The sequence below is a fragment of the Vigna unguiculata genome, chromosome 10, assembly GCF_037176805.1.
Source record: "Vigna unguiculata cultivar grain cowpea cultivar isolate G323 ecotype 2 chromosome 10, ASM3717680v1, whole genome shotgun sequence".
NCBI classification, from domain to species: domain Eukaryota; kingdom Viridiplantae; phylum Streptophyta; class Magnoliopsida; order Fabales; family Fabaceae; genus Vigna; species Vigna unguiculata.
This window is the reverse complement of record NC_140801.1, coordinates 6,544,092-6,567,925: the sequence shown is the minus strand read 5'-3', so window position 1 is coordinate 6,567,925 and position 23,834 is coordinate 6,544,092. Positions and strand designations below refer to the sequence as shown.

Sequence of the window (23,834 nt, the reverse complement as noted above, 5' to 3'; positions counted from 1 at the left end):
TAAAAAATTAAATAACTATATTTAAATAATATATAAATATAAATAATGTATTAATTAATATTTTCTATTTGAACATTAGATTTAGACTTGAGACTCTTTATACACTTGAAATATGTTTAATAATTACAATTCAACTCAGAAGTTTCAAAAGTGTGATTTCTTAAGATTAAGTTTCGGGCCATTGCTTCCTCCATCCCATGTTTTCTTGAGACACCCCATAGGCATGCTGAAATGATCCTTTTTAACCCTTATTGGAAAATAATAATAATAATAAAACCTAAAATATATTATTCCTCCATTTTTGTTTTCTTTCTTCTCCAAGTAGTTGCGCATCCCATTCATCTCCATTGGCCTCTACTTTTGTGTGAGAAGCTCTCCACGAAGATCATTTTTTGGGTGTTTTCCATTGACAGAGTGTTGCATAATCTATACCCATTAAAGAGGTAAATATTCTGATCACGGGCCTGTGAAGACAAATGATTTTCGACAACACCAAGAGTAAAAGAGTGACATGATATAATAGAATAGAAAACAATGCCATGTGAAGCCATTTATGGAGATTGTAAATGTCAAACTACAACATTTAAACTTTTATAGATTTCCTCACCTAGTAACCGGACATTGTCTTACCCTGAGAAGGGAGAAATCATTAGACAATCCAAATGAGTACATGAATTTCAATCTCAACATTTTCAAAATCTCTGCTGAAGCCATTGCTTTTTAGCTTGAAAAGTACATTATTACAAACTAACTCAATAAAATAAAATAAAATTGGGTATACAAAATGCTTTACGTGGTGGAAGTTTGCCTCGCTCAAGGATCAGGCAAAACATCCACAAAAATTTTAAGTTCTCAAGATTCTTCTTCTTTAAGGCTGCGAATCCTTGCCCTCTGCTGAAGGAATTGCTCTTCCTGAGCTCGTTTAGCAGCAAGGGCTTCCTCATCGAGTACTTTAACCGGAAACCATTCTGGCAATTTTAACCAAGATCCACTCTCTTTAGAATTCTCGATGTCTTGGTATATTGTTTTAGTGTAATCTCTCAAAGCATCTTTCAGTTTCAAATAAGTAAAGTCTGCTGCTGTCCCCACAACAGCAAAGACGACAGAGTACCGGAGTGCACCCAGTTGACCACCTAAAATTTCACAAGTGAAATCAATTTTCAGGGCTTGTAACCGAGCCTCTGTAACTACTGACCAAATTTGAGCAAGAATATTACATTTAATTTACATTCAAATAATGCATTTTTCAAAATTTAAACAATCTGGGAAAACTCTTTCTCTTTGACCAAATTATTCCCACAAGAGTTGTCATGAGACTAATCCCTTGGGTACCATTGCAATTAAGAGACGCTTTCCACATTACCTTCATCCTCTCTAAGGGTGTGTAACTTCCACATCAATCCTAGTGGTAATCTCCAAGAACCTTACCCTTAGAATATTAAAAATACGAGGCAATCTAAGATAAAAAAACAAAAATGTACTTGAAATGATACATTTTCTTCTACTTCCATGTAAGTAATTGACAATGCTATATCACATACATCCAAGTTCTTCACGATAAAAGTATTGATCAATTTCTACTTTTAAAAGAAATCCGTTGTCATTGACTACCCTAGTGAAAAACATGCTTTAGGTACTAATACATAATTTTATGACAATGTAGGAATCATTAGAAAAAAGTTAAGCAGAAAAAGATTTCACAGACAAAAAAGAAAAACAACTGAGCAAGGAAACTGAACATGGAAACATTTCAGATCTCATCAAGCAAAGTTATTTCAGTCTAAGTTGTTGGGCAGGATCAAATGTCCTGAATAAAATGATATATGTAACAAGTTGCAGCAAATAGTACACACAAAATACAAAGAAAGTGTAATGGTAAGTAAGATCCAAGAGAAATTTTTTTTTAAAATACATAATAAAAGTTAAGATGAAGAACAAATAGATAATTCACCATGGTTAATGACTGACAAAAATCACAAGAGCGCAGCAATAGTGAGAGGGGCAGAACTAAACCTTGCAGTCGCCCAAGAAGAGCACCAGTTCCAAATCCAGCTAATCCTGAGTTCCATATGTCGTCAGGTCCCGTTTTTCTAGTTGCAGCCACATATTCTCGTGCACCTAACAAATTAGATAGCATTGGATCTTAGTAAATTAGGTAAAAAGTGATCTACAAGGGTTTGAGCCCCATTCCCAACCTAGGATCCAATTAATCAATCAACTTATCTATTAAGAGGAGGATTACAATTTAGAAGGAGAAATTAGTAAAGATTGTTAGAAAACTAATGGATTAGTTAGTGCCGGTGAGACATAAATAAGGGAAGAAGGATAGGAGAAAGGGAGGTTTGTTGTTATTGTTAATCCTTTGTGTTAGAATTATTACCTATTGTATCATTAACCCTATGTGTAGGGTGTTGAGTGTGGGAAACTACCTACTGCCGTATCTACTGTTGCATGTAATCATGCCTAGTATCTTAGAGTAGTCTTTTCATATGTACTTGCTTCATTATAAATAGAAGAGGAGGAGAGTGGTACTGTTGTCCACTACTCATATATTTTAAAGTCTCAGTCTCAAGTTGGTATCAGAGTGGGTCGATCCCGCTCTGGTTTCTGTCTCATCTGGTCCGTCACCGCTGTCCGCGGTTGATCGCCGTTAATCACCGCCGCGGTCAGCGGCTGTCCAAGTTCGTTTAACCTCGTTTCTGAACTACCCAACACTGTCAAACAACATTTCAACACTGTCCGCCACTGTCTGCAGTCCTCCGCCGCTGTCCGCCGTCCGCCACCGTCCGCCGCCATCCACCGACGCAGTTCCGTCCGGAAACCACCGTGCCGCCCACGCGCCGCCTTCCAGTCGCCAGTTCGTCGTCGCACCACCTCTGTCGCCGGAGCCTCCTCTACCCGTTTTGACCCTCAAATCTCTGTTCCGGTGAAGTCCAGTAGCACCTCTTGTGGAAATCGTCACTTTCAAATTCGAAAATCGTCACTGTTTCACTGTTTTCCGAGATCCTCTCTGTTTTTGTTTATTCTCTTGATCATATCATGGCCACTGGAGGTACTGGGAGTGCTATTTCATTCTCCGGAAGCCCCTGCATCACGTCCGAGAAACTAAATGGCCAAAATTACTTATCTTGGTCCGCTGCCGTCGAGATGTGGTTTCTCGGTCAAGGACACCACGAACACCTTGAGAAAGATGGCAGCCACGTACCTTCTGAAAAAGCTGAACAGTGGAAACAAGCAGATTTCCAACTATGTGCTCTATTGTGGCAGTCGGTGGAACCACGACTTTTGATGTCCCTACGGGCCTTCAAAACTTGCCACTCGTTTTGGAAGCGAACTCAGAATATCTATGCAAATGATATTCAACGCCTTTATGATTCGGCGAACAAGTTGGCATCTATGAAAATGACTAACCATGATATGATGTCATTCATGAATGACGCTCAAGCTGCTGTGGAAGAACTTCGAATGTTCTTGGAAGTCGACTCTCTAGATGAAATGAAGAAAAAGCTTGACAAGTACTATATGGTAATGATCCTCCGCGCTATACACCCAGACTTTAATCATATCCGAGATCAGCTTTTGACCTCTCATGAGGTTCCTTCCATGGAAACTTTGATCTCCCGCATGATACGTGTTCCAACTCTTCAAACTCCAGAAACTCTTGCTGTAATGGAACCATCTGTCATGGTCGCCACCCGAGGAAGAGGAGGTCATGGAACTAGAGGAGGTGGACGTGGAGGTCGTGGGCGTCCTCAGTGTACGTATTGTAAAAGGATAGGTCATACCCAAGAAAACTGCTACACTTTACATGGATTTCCTGCCAAAACAGCCAATGTCTCCCAGGCAGAGACTACAGACTCCAAGTTCACTGAGGACGAGTATCAAGAGTACCTACGCCTCAAATCCAACAGCTTGGCACAGTCATCTCAAGCTCCAAGTACATCAACTGTTTGCATCTCTCAATCCATGGAAGGTCACAATTCATGGGTAATTGACTCTGGTGCTTCTGATCACATTTCTGGTAATACCTCCTTGTTCTCAACCATTTCATTCCAAGAAAAATCTCATTTTATAACCCTCGCAAATGGTTCTAAAACATCCTCAAAGGGAGTCGGACAAGCCATCTTATCACCGTCCTTAAATCTAAAATCTGTCCTTTTTGTCCCTAATTGTCCTTTCAATTTAATTTCCTTAAGTCAGTTAACCAAAACATTGAATTGCTCTGTAACCTTCGATAACAAATCTTTTGTTATACAGGAGCGTGGCTCGGGGAGACAGATTGGAGAAGGATATGAAGCGGGCGGATTATACCATTTTGGATCTCGTCCACGTGTGTCATGTGTTGCAGCTCCTAATCCTAAAATGTTACATGATCGGCTTGGTCACCCTCACCTGTCCAAGTTAAAGAAAATGTTTCCTGAACTTAGTCATCTCCAGACTTTAGAATGTGAGTCATGTCAACTAGGAAAACATGTTAGATCTACCTTTCCTAAAAGGTCTCAATCAAAATGTACTTCTAGTTTTTCTGTCATCCATTCCGATATCTGGGGACCCACTTGAGACAGAGACTTTAAAATATGAGTAGTGGACAACAGTACCACTCTCCTCCTCTTCTATTTATAATGAAGCAAGTACATATGAAAAGACTACTCTAAGATACTAGGCATGATACATGCAACAGTAGATACGGCAGTAGGTAGTTTCCCACACTCAACACCCTACATATAGGGTTAATGATACAATAGGTAATAATTCTAACACTCCCCCTCAAGCTGGAGCATACAAATTGTATGAACCAAGCTTGGAACAAATGAACTCAATCCAAGGTCCCCTTAATGACTTGGTCAACACATCTGCAAGTTGGTCATTTGACCCAACGAACTCAGTACAAATTTCCTTGGTCATCAATTTTTCTCGAACAAAGTGGCAGTCAATTTCTATGTGTTTAGTTCTCTCATGAAACACTGGATTTGATGCAATGTGGAGAGAAGCCTGGTTGTCACAGTACATCTTCATGGTCTGAATTTCACAGAAGTTAAGCTCTCGAAGAAATTGCTTTACCCATATGAGTTCACACGTGAGAGATGCCATTGCCCGATATTCAGCTTCAGCGGTGGATCGAGCCACTACATTTTGCTTCTTACTTTTCCAAGAGATAACATTTCCTCCAAGGAGGACACAATATCCCATAGTAGAGCGTCTGTCAATAGGAGAGCCTGCCCAATCAGCATCACAGTACCCAGGGATTTGAACATTTCCTTTATCTTCATATAGCAAACCTTGTCCTGGAGCCTTCTTGAGGTACCTTAAAATACGGATGATGGCATTCCAATGTCCAAGACATGGAGTCTGCATAAACTGGCTAACAATTCCAACTGCAAAAGATAGATCAGGCCTCGTAATAGTGAGATAAATTAACTTTCCAACGAGCCTCCTATATCTCTCTGGATCGGAGAATAATTCGACTTCTTCTGTTGTTAACTTCTGATTTGGGTCCATAGGACTCTCTACTGGTCTGCAGTCAATCATACATGTTTCTTGTAATATATCAAGAGCATATTTCCTTTGAGAGATTACAACTCCATCTTTTGACTGAGCTACTTCAATGCCCAAGAAGTATTTGAGGCTTCCGAGATCCTTGGTTTGAAAATGTTTATACAAGTGCTCCTTCAGTTGAGATATTCCAGTAGTATCATTTCTGTAATAACAATATCATCAACATATACTATTAGGTAGACACATTTCCCAGGAGAGGTATGTTTGTAAAAGACTGAGTGATCTGCCTCACTGCGTCTTAACCCAAATTTCTGAACAATGAAGCTGAATTTTCCAAACCAAGCTCGTGGTGATTGTTTGAGGCCATATAAAGATCGATGCAATTTGCATACCATACCAGACTCCCCCTGAGCAACAAACCCAGGAGGTTGCTCCATGTAAACTTCCTCCTCAAGATCACCATGAAGGAAGGCATTTTTGATATCCAATTGATGAAGCGGCCAGTGACGAATTGCTGCCATTGCAAAGAAGAGGCGAATAGTAGTCATCTTGGCCACGGGAGAGAAGGTGTCACAATAGTCAAGGCCATAAACCTGAGTGTACCCTTTTGCAACCAATCGGGCTTTGAGTCGATCAACCTGACCATCGGGGCCAACTTTAATTGCATACACCCATCGACAACCAACAGCTTTCTTACCCGAAGGGAGGGGCACGAGCTCCCAAGTATGATTGCTTTCAAGAGCCTGCATCTCTGCAATCATGGCTTGTCGCCATCCAGGATGATCAAGTGCTTCATTCACATTTTTGGGAATAACAACAGAAGACATAAATAAGGGAAGAAGGATAGGAGAAAGGGAGGTTTGTTGTTATTGTTAATCCTTTGTAAAGGAGAAACCCTTGGAGGAGAAAATGCTCTCCTATTTCAAGCCTTTTCATTCTATTCAATAAAAATATTTCTTTTCTTTCTGTTTTCAATTCTTGGTTTCTATCAAATTGGTTCGGCCTATCAGATCTTCAAGGAAGAGCCAGAGTTATAGATGGAGGCATTTGGGTCAAAAAGAGCGATGAGCATTTGAGTCGGTAGACCCAATTGGTTGTACTGCTATGGCTGAAAAATACTGTGGTACAAGGTATTCATTCATCCACAAGCTGCAACACACATTCATGAACATGGAGGGTGTGGCAATGCTTTAGTTTCTATTATTAGTCCCAAGATAACACAGATTCAGATTGGGGATCACTTTTCACAGCTACGATAAAAAGATTCAAAGATAGCTATGATAGCCACATCTTTGAAAAATTGGCTGCCATAATGCAAGAAGAACAGACTAAGATGGAAACTTACTGCAAAGAATTGAAGACTTTCAATATTCTGGAAAGAGAGGACCAACATTTTAAATTTGAAGCACATGCTGCAAAAGATATTGAATGAAGAGGGTGATCCATATTTGACAGAGCAAAACAAAAATAGCATGGAGGGAAGTGGGTCAAAATGCATTGAAGTAAAGGCTAGCTATAGGTGAAAAAGTTGGAACTGCCTACCTTTAATGGAAGCATAGAAGGGTAAATTGATTCAAAGATTGGCAGCTGAGTGTGATAGCAATCTATTTCAATTCTTGAAATCAAAAGGTAGAAGTAAAGAAGACTCATTAACCAGGAACCACACTTAGTGTGTTGCAAGATGCATCAATTGTCCCACAGTGTAGGCAAGTGGATCAAGTCACAATTGAATCATGACACTTGGGTGGTTAATCTCTTAGGTAGAAAGAGTTGTTTATTGACTATCACCTATAACTTTTGACCTAGAGATAAGCATTTGATCCAAAAATTGATATTTGAGTCAAGGTCACGAATTTGATTCCTAATAGGGAAATTTTTCAAAGGGAAATTGTTGTAGGTTGCACAATTATCCTCTGGTGTACCAGCTAGGCCGAGTGGCATCAATTGTGACATAGGATAACTGGGCATCAATTGTTGTAAGTTGCATTGTGCATCAATTGTCTTGTGACATATTCAAGTGAATCAAATCACAATTGAATAGTTACACTTGGACTGTTAAGGTTTCAAGTACAAAAAGTTGTATCTTGACTATCAGTTGTAGCTTTTAGCCTAGTGGTAAACATTGAATAGGTAAAATAGCAAGAGAAACAAACACTATGGTGGAGGAAAAGTGCATGCATTGATGGGAGAAACCAAAGGAAAATAAAGTAAAGAATGTGGGCTGCAAATACCATTTTCTTGGTAATCCAATAGTAGAAAGGAAGTCCAAGGTGGAGATACAAAAAAGCATCATTCTTTTTTCGAAATTCAGATTTCCATAATATGAATCAGAATCATTGTTGGACCCAGATTTTAGAATGAAGGAGGTTGAAACATCAATAACATTGGAATCTTGGAATCTCAAATTGTTAGGAGAGCCTTCAGCATTAAACTTCATTGCATCTATGACAGCTCGGCAGTGGGGCCAAGGCAGAAGGAAGGTTCAAAGGCTGTTATACAAAAGCCACCCTTATCTCCACCATCACTCATGCCACCAGACTTGAAACTGCAAGCAGTAGCCAATGGGTTCCCATTCCTATGGTAGGAAAGCACTGCAATTACTTCTAGAAAGAGTGGGTAAAGATCGTGGTGATTATGAAGAGCCACGGGATCAAGCTTCCACCATTCTAACCTTGAGAACAAGGTTGATAGTGGAGGAGTGTATTGTCAGGATATAAGGATGAGGAGAAATTAGTTAGGATAGTTAGAATATTTAATGGGTTAGTTAGTTAGCTAGAGAGGTAGTAAGATAAAAATAGGGGAAGAAGGATAGGAGGGAGGGAGATTTGTTATCGAAGGGTAAACACTTGGAGGAGAGTGCTCTCCAATTTATCATTCTTTTCATTCTATTTAATAAAATCTTTCTTTTCTTTCTCTTTTCAATTCATGGCTCCTAGCAAATTCCCACGAGGAGAGCAAGATAAATACATGGCTTCAGCATTATACCTAAACAAAATTTCTGAAAAACCAAGCAATTAAATATTTTACATAGCATCTTATATTACTTAATGTGGAATTTAGACACTCAATAATATCCAAATTTATATCATAACATCACTTCTGAGAGTTGACAACTCACTGTGTCACACTCTACGACAATTCACTACATGATACTGATACCAATATCACATCCACATAGATAAAAAAAATCTGGTTTACGTCCAATGAGTTACTATAACTACTACTATTAGATTATTTAATCTGTGAAACATTTTATAAAATTATCAAAGTAACCAAGCACTTGTTTGATTATCAATGTATTCTTCTGGAAACAAACTTACAAACTGAAAATACATTTTTCCTGGGTATTATTAGTAATTAGTTATGAATTTCATAACATAATGACATTGAAGTATGAAGAACCCTGCAAGAAATTTAAATATGATGTAATAAAGATCTGCTAATTAAAAAAGCTGTAGTTCATTTTTAAAATTCTCAGCAAATCTAAATAATAGCTTCCTGTTATTTATGAAAGTATGTTACTTCTGATAGATAAAATGTTACTTCACCAAACCGTTTTCAAATTTTACCAATCTACTTCATCAAAATGTTCCATAAGGCTAACTGTAAATGTATATAAGGTAATGAGGGAAAATGGAGGTCACTACCCATGCTCCAATTTATAGATGGATTCTCTACAACACAATATAGCATATTTCACTTATTTATAAGTAGGTCATATTAATAGGGCTTTACTAAAAATAAATCACGGCAAGTACAGACCAGTAACACATAAACACTCCTCCCCAATATTGAGGCCATATTTTTCTTTTCACAGTTACATATAAAATCTCCAACCCTATAATGGATGTTCTCATTTTTCTTTTTCAGAAAATCAAGGTGAAACATTATGAGGGGAAGGCATCAACTGCTTCTGCGTCAGCAACATAAATTCAAAGGCTGCCTCCCATTCCATAATATGTTACTCTCGTGTTAAAGAAAAAAACGAGGGGTCCAACCAAATCCATAAGAAACCGCAGCAAATCAATAAATTCATGGATTCAAAGCACGCCACATTAACCAACACAAACAATGCTATCAAGTACAAAATACAACAACAACTTCAAACAGAAAAGCAGAGAATCAGATCAAAAGAAAATCCAACAATTACCACAATAGCACCCTGTGACGATGGCGAAATTCGCAGCATAGCTAGAACACACATTAGCAAGACCAAGTGTTTTTCGATGCTTTGAAATTAACCCAATTCCAGCTCCAGCAACCCCTGCTCCCAAAGAATCACAAACATCATAAATACAAACACTCTATCCTCTTTCACTCTCTATCCCCACCCAAATCCTCAATCTAATATAAATTTGCAACATTTCACACACCATTTAATCATCCATTTTGATCCCTACACATATTACTTTCATCATCTTTACTCCTTATACATACTACTACAATTTCATTTTGCCTCTGCCATCTGAACTTTGACTAAACGATTAAATATAGAATATATATATATATATATATATATATATATATATATATATATATATATATATATAAAGATAAAGATAAAATGGACAATTTTGAAATATAGTGACTAAAAAGTAAATAACTAATCATTACTAAAACATTGTCTTAATCATACGTAAATAGAACACAAATTAGCTCCTCTAACTTTTCTAGAGAATCACATGGATCTTCTTATTCGAGACACTAAATATCTCACATTTTCCAGTATAAAAAGGGATCACCACGTTGTGAAAAACTAACAATTTTTTGCAAAACACAAATTCCAAAGTTATTAACTTCTCCAGCTTAATCATGAGTATGTATAAAATAAAATTAGTGTTCATCGTGGGCAAGGTGATCCCATGAAAAATTTTGGGGAAAAGAAGCACCAGAATAGAAGAGAGAAAAGGAGAGACCTGCGAGGAGGGTTGGAATAACGATTCGAGTTTTCCAAGCATGAGAAGAAGGAGACGAAGAAGAAGAAGAAGGAGGTGAATAGTTAGGTCCTTCATCTGAAGCTTCTTCGTTCTTAGAGCCCATTTTTTTCTTTCGGATTATTTGTTTTCAATCCACGATTTTTGATTGATTTAATTTTAAGGGTTTATGGTGCAGTCGCTGATTTCTCTGTGTCACTCCCAAATGAAGTTTCATGTGATAGAGTGAGTTTCTGAAGAACTTGGAAATGAAAACGGAGCGAGTTCTTTTCGATTGGGCTAAATTGGGCTTATATAAAATAATTTAGCTTTTTGCTTTTCGCGCCCATGATTTCTTCCATCCACACCATTTACTTCAAAATGAAGGGTGGCAAAATGGACTAGCTCAGCCCGTTTTGACTCGATCCATTCATGACCCGTAAAAAACGAAATGGATCAAACTAACCTATCAAGAAAAAAAGGGTCAATAATGGTAGCATGTTCCGTGTAAGACGAGCTAACAAGTTGGATCGGATTGGTCTGGTACTTTTTTTTTTCCAAAATTTTTAAATATATTTTTTATATTTTATTAATTTGTTTTCAAATTTTTCAAATTTTTTTATTTTTAAATTTTATTCGTATATACATATAAATTAGTATTAAAACATATTTAATCATATAAAATATTTTTTAAAATTTTAATTGATTAGTTAATGCTTTTAATTAGATAAATTAAAATAATTATTACATTTATATGTTATATGTAACATCTCAATTTTTTACAATTTAAAACTAATAAAATAGGATTTTCATCATAGTGTTCAAACAGATCATTTATTGTACAAAATATATTACTACAGTCTTATAAATGATATGACTATAAAAATATATTATCTATACATAAACTAATCACTTACTAAAACTCTTTGAGACCTTCTACAACTCTAACTCATAGCCCCTCATCCTCCAAAAGTGTCTCTCTAAACGTGCAACTTCGTTTACTCTCACCAAATAGATGATCATCTCAAAAGAAAGAGACCAACCACATAAGAAGACACAAAAACACACAACAGGGTAAGCTAGCATACAAAAACAATATTCATACATATATTTAAATCATGCCAAATACCTATAAACATGATATAAAACATATCTACATCTATAATCACATAAGCAGTTGACAATAAACTTAATTATTTGGATACATGCAATTGACATCAGATTCTTGGGTGGCCTACATTAGTTTTTGGGTTTTGGCGTGAACCGCTTGGCGGCGATAAATACCCACCAGGCGACGCAAGCAAAATTGACTCGTATTAGGATTTTGTGGATTCTGGGCTGATTCTGATCGAGAAAAATTGGTTCTTAGTGTTTGGTTGATGCGTGGATACTATGAATTGGTGATTCTTATTGCGTTTTGATGTTTGGGGGAATTGAGTAGCATGTGGATGCATAAGGGTGGAGGTTCGTAGCTGGATGGATCGTGCGTGTTGGACTATGAGCGGGGAGGTCCGTAAGGTTGGATTGCGAGCGGGGAGGTTTGTAGAGTTGTACCACGAGCGGGCAAGTTTGTGGAAGCATTGGAATCCCTAAGACCCAGGTTGAGTGTGTATTGATCTTGTATAGGTCAGGTGGATGATATTAAGAGTTTTACACGACTTGTGATTATGACTTTGAGTATTAAACTTGTTGAGGCCCATCAATGAGTTTTGGCTCGAAATGGATTGTCAACACATGGTGATCCCGGGTAGTGGCCTGGTGATATTAGAAATTCAATGTGACCATACGAGTTATGGCTCGTATTGGGTGGCTCCACTTGATTGGCAATCACGGGTATGGCATGTGATGTTGGGAATCTTGTGTTGAGAAAACAGATTGTGGTTTGTATATGGAAGCTCCACTTGGCGTTACAAATGGTAGTTCGTAACATGATATTTCCGCATGAGTGATCTACGAGTGGTGGCTTGTAGAGATGGAACCACGAGTGGTGGCTCGTGGCAGCAAGTGTTATCTTAAGGCCATTATTAGAGTGAGTAGAATCTGGATGTACATGGCGGTGGTCATGATTTCTAGTGTCGAAAGATGGAGGTTCTCCGATGGGGTATTAGGTTAATTTAATACGCCGAGATACAGATTTACATTGTGATGTTTATTATTTCTTTTATTCTTTAAGCTCGCCCTCTTTGTGCGTGTTTGGCGATGATTGTGTAACATGTTACTTGGGAGCAAATGATCTTTCAGGTGGTGTTGGTGATGCTTATAGTCGGTATGGGGGCTAGCGATTGAGGTTCCTTGGGGAACTGTTTTTACTATTTTGTAATTTTCGGATTAAAATAGTGTTGGAACATGGTGTTGTAATGAATTACTTTTGGAGGTTGATTTTAGCGCGATTAATAAAGTTTTAAATTTCCTGTGTTTTCAGGAAAGAGTTTTTACTAATTGCCGAGTTATTATTACTTATAATTTAATTTTATTTAAATTAGTAATATCTGCCATGATGTTATAGTATGATCACTAATCAACAAAGACTCATATAGAAGATTAAAATCTCACATGCAAGCGAAAAAAGCTTCACATGGAATAAATAGTAGAAAAAGACAAAGAAAAAACTAAAACTTAACTTACGTGAACGAGGAAACTGATCGACCCAAATTGAAGAGCTCACCGCGAGAAACACTCATACGGTCTTAGTTCTTGAATTAGATGAGCAGAGAGAAAGAACCCTTAGAGAGATATTAGAAAACTCTAGAAAAGTGATCTTTAGAGATGATGTATTTTAAAATATTGAAACTCGTTTATAACAATACTATTTATACTAAAATCTTTTAATATTAAAATAATCAAGCCTTACTATTTTTAAACTAGTATCACTTTTAAAATGTCATTTTCTAGGGTTTCACATTATATTACACTATTATGACTGTCACAACCAAAATCGTGAGGGGGTGACAAACCAAAAATAAAATATTAAAAAAGAGGTTTGGAGTCGCCACCATAGTTATTATAGGAAACTATGGAAAACCATAAAAAAGAGCAAGGTCTACAAAAGTAGATTTTGGGTACGGAAGTTGATTACACGTAGGGAAGATATTAACATCCTACAACGCCTGTCCTAAGGCGGTACCTTTAATTAAAATATAAATGGATGTGGTCTGCTTTAAATGTTTATTTTCCAAAATAATAAAATTAGAAAATTTAAAAGAAAAAGCGGTATGGGTGTATAGAGTATTTTAGGCTAAAATAAAAACAAAGCATCAAAAGGTAATGCAGAAAAATGTAGGTTCGCATTTACAAACCGATTGCTTTAGAGTGATTATTTTCTACAACTGACCTTCCGCTTCCACTCTTGAACAACACTGTTACAAAAAAAAATCCACACTTTATCAAATATTCTCCAAAAAGGGAAACAAAAATGCCTCCTTTCCACAAACCTAAACCATAAACCACGAATTTGTTGCAGTGGGTAAACCCAATAATTTTTTTGCTCCACCAACGGGGAAATGACGAACCCCATCGAAAAATAACTTCGAAAATGGAGGAACAACAAACTTGGGGAATGGAGGAAGAAGAAACTTCGGGGGATGGACGAAGAAGACACTTCGGAGATGGAGGAAGAAAAAACTTAGGGGAAGGAGGAAGAACAAACTTGGGGATGGAGAAAGAACAAATTGCTTCTCTCACAACTTCCACTCCTCTCTCTCCTTGCCCTTCACCCACTCCTCTCCCGAATCAACCTCCCTTTCTCTCTCGCTCTCAACCTCTATCTCTCCTTGCTTCTCTCACTTCTGTCACTCATCAACCTCCCTTTCTCTCTCGTACTCAAGCATCCAACGAGAAAGTGTGAAAAAAAAAATTAAAAAATAAAAAATTATTGCCACGTCAGGTAGTGAGAGAATTTGTTAAAAAATGGTAGTAAATATATCATTTTCCTTTGGAAAATGATATATTGACATCTTATTTTTGACAACAATTTTACAACATGACGTGGCTGCTGATGTGGTAATTTTTTTCAATCTTTGGCGATATCCACGGTGGCAAAACAAGGAGGGAGAAAGGCTCTGGCTCTCTTTTGAATTCATTTGTTCATCGTTCTGAGACGAAATCGCTATTGTCCTTTTCAACTTTTCTCCTTCTTAAAAAAGTGAAGTGAAGCGCCATCTTCATCCTTTTGATCCTCGTCTTCAAACTCCTCTTCTTCAAATCCTCTTCAACTCTTGTATTTCTTCAACACATGTTTATGTATCTATTGCACAAAAGGTTATTGGTTGTGCCTTTGTAACCATTTTCTACAAAAGTAGGGATTTGTGTGGTTGTTGGAGTCGTGTTAGGGTTATCGTTGTCTTCGCTTCCGTTAGTTCCTAGGAGCTTTGAATAAGTTTATCGGTGTCGTTTCTTCGAACAAGCCTGATGGTTATGCGTGGTGGTAGGTTTGATTTTTTTGTTTGTGTCTTATATTTGTATTGGGTATTGTTTGTAGTTAAGGCATGTTTTTTTGTAAAAGGAAAAGACTTTGTAGTTTTTTAGTTTGAAATGTTGGTTGTCGAGGTTAGGGTTAAGTAAGTCAGTTTTTTTTTCTTGTTGCCCCTAAAATTATGCCATTGAGATTGTTCTTCGGGTTTTGTTGGCTCTTCAGTTTAGGGATATAATTTCCAATTTCGCGATCCCTACCAAAAATTGCAGTTAAATTCGACCCAAAAATAAAATTCACAACCAATTAGAGCAACACTAACCACTTTGCCATTTTTGTTTTCTGCTTCGCATCTTTCTCGGTGCTTATCGTTGATAAGAAATGCAATTGAGCTCTGGATTCTTTCTATTTGTACAACCAATTCGGGTATTATATTACTAAGTTTCATCTAGCAAGTTTTTTATTTTGGTAATAATGAGTTAAGGGGTTGGTTTTATAACTTGTATGTCAATTTGCAGGTATAGTTTGTTCGTGAATGTGATTGGATTTGTGCATTATGGGCTATAGATTTGTGATCTGTGGCGGTATTTAGCTACGGGAAAGCATGGGATGCGTCACCGGTTATTTGGTTATTTCACTTTCGCACTGAATCAGGTAAAACCATTATTATTTTCTCTTTGATTTTAAGGGTGTTTTATCTGTTAACTAGTTCAACATTGAAAGAAGCCTTCTTCGACTTTTGAAATTATTGAATCTGAGTTTTGATGAAGTAAGTGCAAGTTTGAATGTTTGTAGTAGCTCTAAAACCTTTTAATTAGCTTTAATAGTGATCAAATGTTACTCAACATAGTTTATGTCTCTATCTTCATGTTAATGTACATTATTTCATGAATAATATTCACAGAGACATGCAGCACTAGTTCCCAAGAATGAATTTCAGATAATGTATGGCTCTCTGAGCTTCAATCTTGTAGGAAATCTTCCTACCAAGGTCTATAAAAACCTTAAATTTAGTTAGATATTCATTGTCAATAGAATAAAAAACATTATATTCTTATTATATTTAGTTCAATCAATCCTTGTGTGATAATTCATCAAATTTTCTTTCAACTCATTTACAAAAGCAAAAAACTATAATTCAAGCTATTTGCTTGTTTTTTAGCACTTTTTAGTCTTTTAGCACTCCTTTAGTCTTGGTTATAACCTACATTTGATTTGCAAAACACAAAACTTCAACTAAAATAGGCTAAAACAGGCTAAAATGTAAAACTATACCAACTAGCAAATGTAACTATCGTGCAACTACTTCAACACATTGTAAATGATATATGGAAGAACAAATTTGAGCTAAAAGTCACGAACCATTAAAGAAAGAAAATTTGAAGTATGCACACAAAAAAAAATGCACTAGAGACATCAACTAATTCTACTACTATACTACAAAGAATCAAAATGAAAACTTAAGCTATTTATACCTAATATTCACTATCTAAGCAAGTCCCAAATGGTAAAAGACTATTAATACTTAAGCCACTTAACTAAAAGAAAAAAGCATGCAAAATCTGATTTTTAAACACCTAAAAATGCACTATTTTATAGCAAAACCCCAAACTATTTTCCACTTTTTAAATATAAACTGCACCTACCATAGAAATCCAAAAAATATGTTTTTACATTAAAATTAAAGATAATTGAATCAAGAATCCAATGCCAAAAGAATCAACTCAATTGGATTATTGTGGAGAAAGTTATGAACCTGACAACCAACAGAGGTCAAAGTTGTCAAAACTAGTAAGTAGAATGGGCTAAAAGTGGTATAACTGAAAACTGCATTAAACTACCATAACAATCTGTAAAGAAACTGCCCTAACAAGTTTAAAAGGGTAAAATATAGCAAAGAAACAACTCACATTACATAAACTACCAAAAACTCATAATATGACTAATTAAGACCTAAAACTAGTGACTAAAATAGCTAAAACCTTAAAATTGTACAAACCTAGTTTCTAGAACTGTTAACTAACCATCTAGACAACTTTCAAATGATAAAATAAACATGAGAACCAAGGCACAATTCGAAAATAACAACCAAAGTAAAATATGACTAGTCAAAACCCAAAAAATTACACTTAAAGTTACATATAATATTACTACTTTACTACTAGGATTGGAAATTGCACTGGTGATTTATGATTGAGACTTGAGATTTTGAGAGTTGTGTACACTTCACAAATCTTCATCAGCAGAATCTTGATAAATCATAATATGGAACCATCTTTGACATAGACTCCAAGCAAAAAACTATTTCACTAAGAACTTTGGTATGTTTATTGCTAATGATAAAGATTACCCTTTTTGTTTTATCTTGTGCTTGCTAGTTTGATGCATATAGGTTCATGTTATGCATATTGATTGTTCCATTATTGAGACTTTTGGGGGAAAAGGGAGCATTTGTATAACCAATAGAGTTTATCCCTCATTGGCTATAGACAAAGATGTGGAATGCAAAGTGTGGTGATCTCAAAACTGACTGCTTAGAGCATGAAGCATGCAGAATTTGACCAAGAAGAAAACATAAAATAGAAACAGTAGCTTACAAAGATGTGAATTATCATACAGCATCTTATTTTATCTAGTTATTTCATATTGCATGTTTTCCCTGTTGAAACCAGAATCAATTTTTCTAAATAAATTTATAATATTTTATGTTTTGTTCAGGATATCAATCTTGCCACTTGTAAGTTGATTTTAGCATAAGACACGATTGGGATGATGCATTTCCATGCTTCAAGCCCAAATTCCTTTCTTTTAAAGGGATGTGTTGAGATCCATGGAACAATCCATTTGCTTTCACCAAACATATAGCAGCACAAGATAGTTGGTTTATAACATGTTATACTTACATTTTTCATGTAGTAAACTGAAGTCATTTGTAACATTCATATGAATTGGTAGCTTTTAGGTTCTGTTTGGTGGAAAGGATTATGATAATTATCCTATCCTATTGTAATATGATGTTTGATGTGTCAACATTGATTGTTAATGTTACTTTGTCATGTATCCTATCATGCCACTATAGTGTATTTCTTATCCCAAAAGGAACTGAGTTAGGTTTGTAACAACCTATGCATACGATAATTTTCTCTCCATGTTGTGTATTCTTTATATAAAATATTCACCCATTATGATGGTACTTAAAATATTTTTTTCCTAATTATTGAAATATAGTTATACTTATATGTATTTATATGTATTTATATTTATACTTATTGTGTCACATAGATTCACATATATTAGAATATTGAATTGAATACTAAGTATTTATATATTTTTTTTAATATTTTTTATAGTTATATAAATAAAATTTAAAATTGTATAATTTAGTTAAATTCTTTTGTTTGTTTTCATAATTTATAAAAAACTCAAACTAAGTCAATTTTTATAACATTTGAATAATAATTTGTAATTTAAATATAATTAATGTTATATCCTAAAATTATTTAGTTTGTTATCATATGCATCAAACGCTTGATTTGTATTATTCTATAATATTCTAATTTTATTATATTATATTCTGTCATCCTTTCATATATAGAAGTTACTCGTAAAAGACATAAGAGTAAAATTTGTATGTATGATTCAATACATTAGAATGCCCCGAATATGTTTTCTTAACAAGGCTTTACAATGTGAAAATCAGGTAACATAAACAAGCACTTATTTGGTCTTTAGTGATCACATCTACAGTTAGAGTCGCCACAAGTCATTTGTAGAGATTTTGAACTACCCCTACTATCCGAATTATATTGCGGAGGTTATTTTGTGGAGGATTTTAATTTAACCTCTTTCATTATTGACTATCATCTTGTCTATTATTTTATGGGAGTTTGAAACCTCCTTTATTTATAATTACCCATCTGGATTTATAATTTATTAATTTAATGAAACTATTTTTATAATAAAAGATAAATAAAATATAGAAATTCATAAAGTACACAAAAAATTACCAAAATAATTTTATTGATGATTTGATAAAGTATTGACGATTACAATGTAAATATAAAAATAGAAAATACATCATGTTGAAAAAAGAAAATACATAATGTTCTAAATATAAAAACTTTGTTGCGGCACAATCCTATCTGGTTCTAAAAACGAATTTTCTTCTTTCACATTAGGCCTTGGGAACTTGAACTTGAATTACTCGAATGACCAAGGGCCTATTCAAAAGAAAACAATATATACAAGTTATATTCAAGCATGATGCAAATAAAAACCACATTACGTAAAAAGTAATGTTCTTATAATTCAAAACTTGAATAACTAGTCTTGTTTATAGCTTTGTTATTGAACTCCCCTTCGTGAATGAATTTAATAATATCTTTCCAAGGAAAAAAGATAGTAGACTACTTACATTCTTCTAAAAAGAAATCTAGTCATTTTAATGAAAATGATAAATTCAATTCTACATACCAATCTATAAAGAGAAATTAAGAAGAAGAATGTCACAAATTAGAATAGCTCATGTACTCCTAATTCTACCATTCTGTATTGAAGAAAGATTAAGATGTAAAAGTATTCGTACCTCTTCTTTTGTCCACAACAGAATTAAGATCAGTTTCTTCATGATGGCTAAAATATGCTAAAGAAACTCAACTAAATATGATAAACGAAAACAATATTATGAGGGAGATATTGAAGGTTGGTGAGGAAGCTAAATTGTATTATCTAGAACAACGCTAGACATCTATTTTAACACTCAGTTGCTTGGTCACTAGTTGTTGAGTTCATCACTCTAAACATCTCCTTTTTCCTTGACCAAATGAGAAACTCATGAATTTTGACATGAAGCCAACTATATAGCATGAACCCATGTTCCACCACATATTGGACAACCATGAACAAAACAAAAACTCCATCATACCATAAACAATGCCTAATATATGCTATCATAAAACAAAGCACAAAAAATCAAAAAGTATAAGGAGTTTAAGTCAGATGTTAGATGGTTTCAAAACAATCATTGGAAAAGGTGGATTTGGTGAAGTTTACCTTGGCACTTTGCAAAGTGGTGAACGAGTTGCTGTAAAGAAACTCTCTTTGTCATCAAATCAAGGTTATAAAGAGTTTAAGTCAAAGGTTAGATGGAACAATTGATTAAATAGTCCTATTTTTTTTCTTCTTTTCTTGAATTTGCAACACTTGTTCATCATAGAAATGTGGTTTCTCTTGTCGGGTATTGTGATGAAGGTGATGCTAAAGCACTTATTTATGAATATCTTTCAAAAGGAAACCTCCAAGAACATTTGTCAGGTTTGTTAAGTTACATTTTCTTTATGATATAACATGTTAATTAACACCGTAAGACCTTTCCATTTTGCTCTCAAACAAATAGGATCACATATAATTACTCTAACATGCAATGATGTCAACTAAGGAGAATTGATCATATTTTTTTTTCTCATTGATCATTGGGATGGTCAGTATCTACTTTCACTTAAGGAGTGTGTCAATAACTAAACAACAAAATCAATAAATAATTATCGTTAAAACTTATGTTCGTAACTATTTAATTATTTCTAGTTTTCAAATTGTGAATCACATTAAAAACGAAGAAAAGTTTCCATTCCATGAAAGGAGACTAAAATGATTTTTTCCATTAATTTAATCTACTAGATTAATGTCAAAGTAAGCAAGCTTATGTGAAGAGTGAATACCACCAACCCATTTCAATATCACCAACCCCACAAACAAAAACATCCTCTACTTCATGCCTCCACAATTCTTGCTTCTTTGGCTCATTATCAACAAAAACAAAAACACAAATGCAACTAAAAGGGTTGTTCACCCGAACTTTAAGCATGAAAACAACACGTCAAGGGAGTATAGTTGGAGGGAAAGAAGAGAATGGAAACTAGTATATGCTTGTGGGGGAGAGGAGAAAAAAAAAGGCAAACATTTCATCACAGGCTGTCAAACTATAAAAGTTGAATCACAAAATGGAAACAATAGATAATATAAATAAGAAAATTTTATGTTTGGGTAGTAGATTAACCATGAATGCAGCAATAATAGCTGCAAGAAAACATATGGGTAATAGATTAACCATGAATGCAGCAATAATAGTTGCAAGAAAAAATATAAGGGTTAAATAGAAAACATATAAAATTATATACAAAAGTAGGACACACTTTTAGGATTGAAAAGAAATTGGGAAATAATAAACAAGCAACCAACAAAGGAACGAATGAAATGTATTCAAATATCCACATTTTACTATTTAAATTCTCAACGAATGAAATGTATTAAAATATCCACATTTTACTATTTAAATTCTCTAACTATGTTCTTGTTTTTTTAATTAAAGATTTGTGAATTCTTGCTTTTTTAATTAAAGATTTGAATTTCACATAAATGTAACATTGAAGTGTCCAAATCCATGCTGAGCAGTTTAAACTTTTACATTGTTATCCAATCACCAATCGGCTATGCATGTTAATTGTGTTTCACTTTTATAATAAAATTCCTAAAAGTCTATCCGAAGATAATATTGCCTGTAAAAGCACCTGTTAACTAAACTCGAGACGAATAACAAACAATTTTACATCTAATATAAAGAAGAAAAGGAAAACAAGAGACTAACCAAAGGTTTTGTACTATGTTTATCCAAAATCTTCACGACGTCTTGGTTTTTATAGTACATTGGATCAGCGAGAGGCCGTTAAGCAATCCAATCCAAAAATCAGTGACAACGTACAAGAAGAATAATGAAAGAGGACGAGAAGTGAAATTACGATGCTGCCCCAGCAGTCTGGCGGATCAACTTCAGCGCTTCATCGTAGCAACAAGTTAACAACGTCGGTGCGTTCCTAGCAGGCAGCGATGTGGAGTGCGGTGCGACGGTCAATGTCGGTGAAATTGATGTCGCTCTCGCGTCCAACAGTTCCTCAATCTTGTCTAAGTCTCCTTAGTTGGTCAGATACATCAATCGAACTGTCGGATCCAACGCCTCCGACACGTCACGTTGTCGGCTAGCGAGAAACGAAGCTGAAACTTCTTGGTTTTCATTGCGGCGAGAGGGTTTTGTGAGAGAGAGAAAATGTAATGGTGCTGTCAGTATACGAATGAAATACAAGTTGCGAATTATTTAACCTAGTTGCTGCCATTGTGAATTTTTAGAAAACAAATTAAAAAATCAAATATGAAATGTCAAGTCAGGTTGTAAAATAAGTAGTCAAATTTTGGTTGTTAACATATCCTTTCCTTTTACTAACATTTCAAAAATATTATAAATTACTAAAAGAGTTATCAATATTATTTATAAGATAAAATAAATTTATAGCTAAAAAAAATTAAAATGATCTTCAATGTGGTGTAAAACTATATATAATGAAAACAACTCACATAAAAGACATGAAAAAATATGACCGGTTGCGCGTCACAATTTATATTTAATATTAATTTAATTTTAAAAAAATTAAACAATTCATAATTTTATATAATTTTAATTTAAATTTATTATAAATTTTAAAAAAATATTTTTATTTTATTTTTAAAGTATAACTGTTTATAGAAAAAGTTAAAAAAGAATTAAGTCTTTCCGAGAATCAACTATGAGAACTCAAACAAAGAATTAATTTACAAACAACTAAAAAAATCAAACACTAAAAAGTGAATTGAACTATAATTTATCTTCACAATTTATTTTGATTTGTAATTATTTGTAGTTGATGTGAAAATTTTAACATACCTCTTGTGTTAAAAATTAAATATATTGAGTATAAGACTAAATACATGTGAGTGATCCAAATTTTAATTGTTCACAACATTTACAATTTTGTACAAGTCATGTATATATTATTGGTGAGCTTTGTGAAAATTGATCAGAGATTACTTGTGAGGATCGTGTGTATCTAATTTAAGTGATTTGTGATTATTTATAGTGAACATTTTAAGAGACAAAGTGTGGCAGGGAGAGTAATGGGTAGATTTATAGGGATTATTTTGAAAAAAAATGACTAATTTCGCTCTATATTCAATATTTGGTTTTTATAAATAATTTTATTTATTTGTCTTCTCTTTATCTTTTCATAAATATTATTAAAAAGCAATAAAATAATTTATTTTAATTCTCTCAACTAATGTTCTATACCTAGCATAAAAAATATATACAGTTAAGGAAAATTTAGATATTATATTCTCATTCTATCCCATATCCAACACATGGTTTTCCATTCCCTACCTCTTCATCTCCCCTGATATAAAAAATAAAATTTTAATATAAAAGAGAAAAGAGTTATATTTAATTTTTATCACGAGTAACTACAATTTGTGACTTTTCTCAATATTATAATAGTGTAAAACATTTTATTTTTTAAAAAATTAAATATATTCAAATATACTTGTAAATTATTAATTAACTCTAAATATACAACAATATATCATAATTGATTTTATTCTATTTTGTTTTTATTATTAATTTTTAATTTAATAGATGAATAAAATCTTTCAAAGAGAAGTATAAAGAATGGATTTTATTTATTTTTCAGTTTTTATATTTCATAAGCAGAGTTCTTCTGTCTTTTTTGTGTTGTTTTGAGGTGTTAATCTACAATGAAAAATGTCTAAAATACTTCTAACTATTTAAAGGTGAAGAGTGTGGGCCACATTGTGAATTTTTCTTCTGTAATAGTACGGATATAAAAGATAATCACCCAAAGTACATATATTTTATTCGGTAATCTAGCACACTTTTAAAAATAGGTCAGAATTCGGTTTCTTAAAAACTAAATCCGCACCTTATTCTTTTTCTTAAATTATCCCAAAACGAGTTACAATTTCATTTCTGGAAACTGAGTTAAATATATTTTTTTTAATTTTTGTTTTTTAAAAATTGAAGAGAAATCTAAAATTTATTTTTTATTTATTTAGTTTTATTCTTAAAGAAAGGGAAAAAAATTAATTGTAAGAATTATAATAAATTAATTTAGTAATTGTTATTTGTGATTGATGTTGTA

At 34.1% G+C, this 23,834-nt stretch overlaps 1 protein-coding gene and 1 long non-coding RNA gene across 3 annotated transcripts; both read right to left on the bottom strand.

Annotated features, from left to right (window-relative positions):
- Nucleotides 1–525: 525 nt before the first annotated feature.
- Nucleotides 526–10,682, bottom strand: LOC114166039 (Mitochondrial import inner membrane translocase subunit Tim17/Tim22/Tim23 family protein). Of its 2 annotated transcripts, XM_028050692.2 has the most exons (4): nt 10,413–10,682; nt 9,647–9,760; nt 2,014–2,118; nt 526–1,133 (listed from the first exon to the last, which is right to left on the bottom strand). In XM_028050692.2, the coding sequence occupies exons 1-4, from the start codon at nt 10,534–10,536 to the stop codon at nt 853–855; spliced, it is 624 nt and encodes a 207-aa protein (XP_027906493.1). In that variant the 5' UTR covers nt 10,537–10,682; the 3' UTR covers nt 526–852. The 2 variants fall into 2 exon arrangements, with proteins under 2 accessions (XP_027906493.1, XP_027906494.1); XM_028050693.2 differs by lacking the exon at nt 2,014–2,118.
- Nucleotides 10,683–18,820: 8,138 nt separating this feature from the next.
- On the bottom strand, nt 18,821–21,988 carry LOC114166286 (uncharacterized). Its single transcript, XR_014985212.1, has 2 exons — nt 19,870–21,988; nt 18,821–19,037 (listed from the first exon to the last, which is right to left on the bottom strand). It is a non-coding gene; the product is annotated as an uncharacterized LOC114166286 (long non-coding RNA).
- Nucleotides 21,989–23,834: the final 1,846 nt, after the last annotated feature.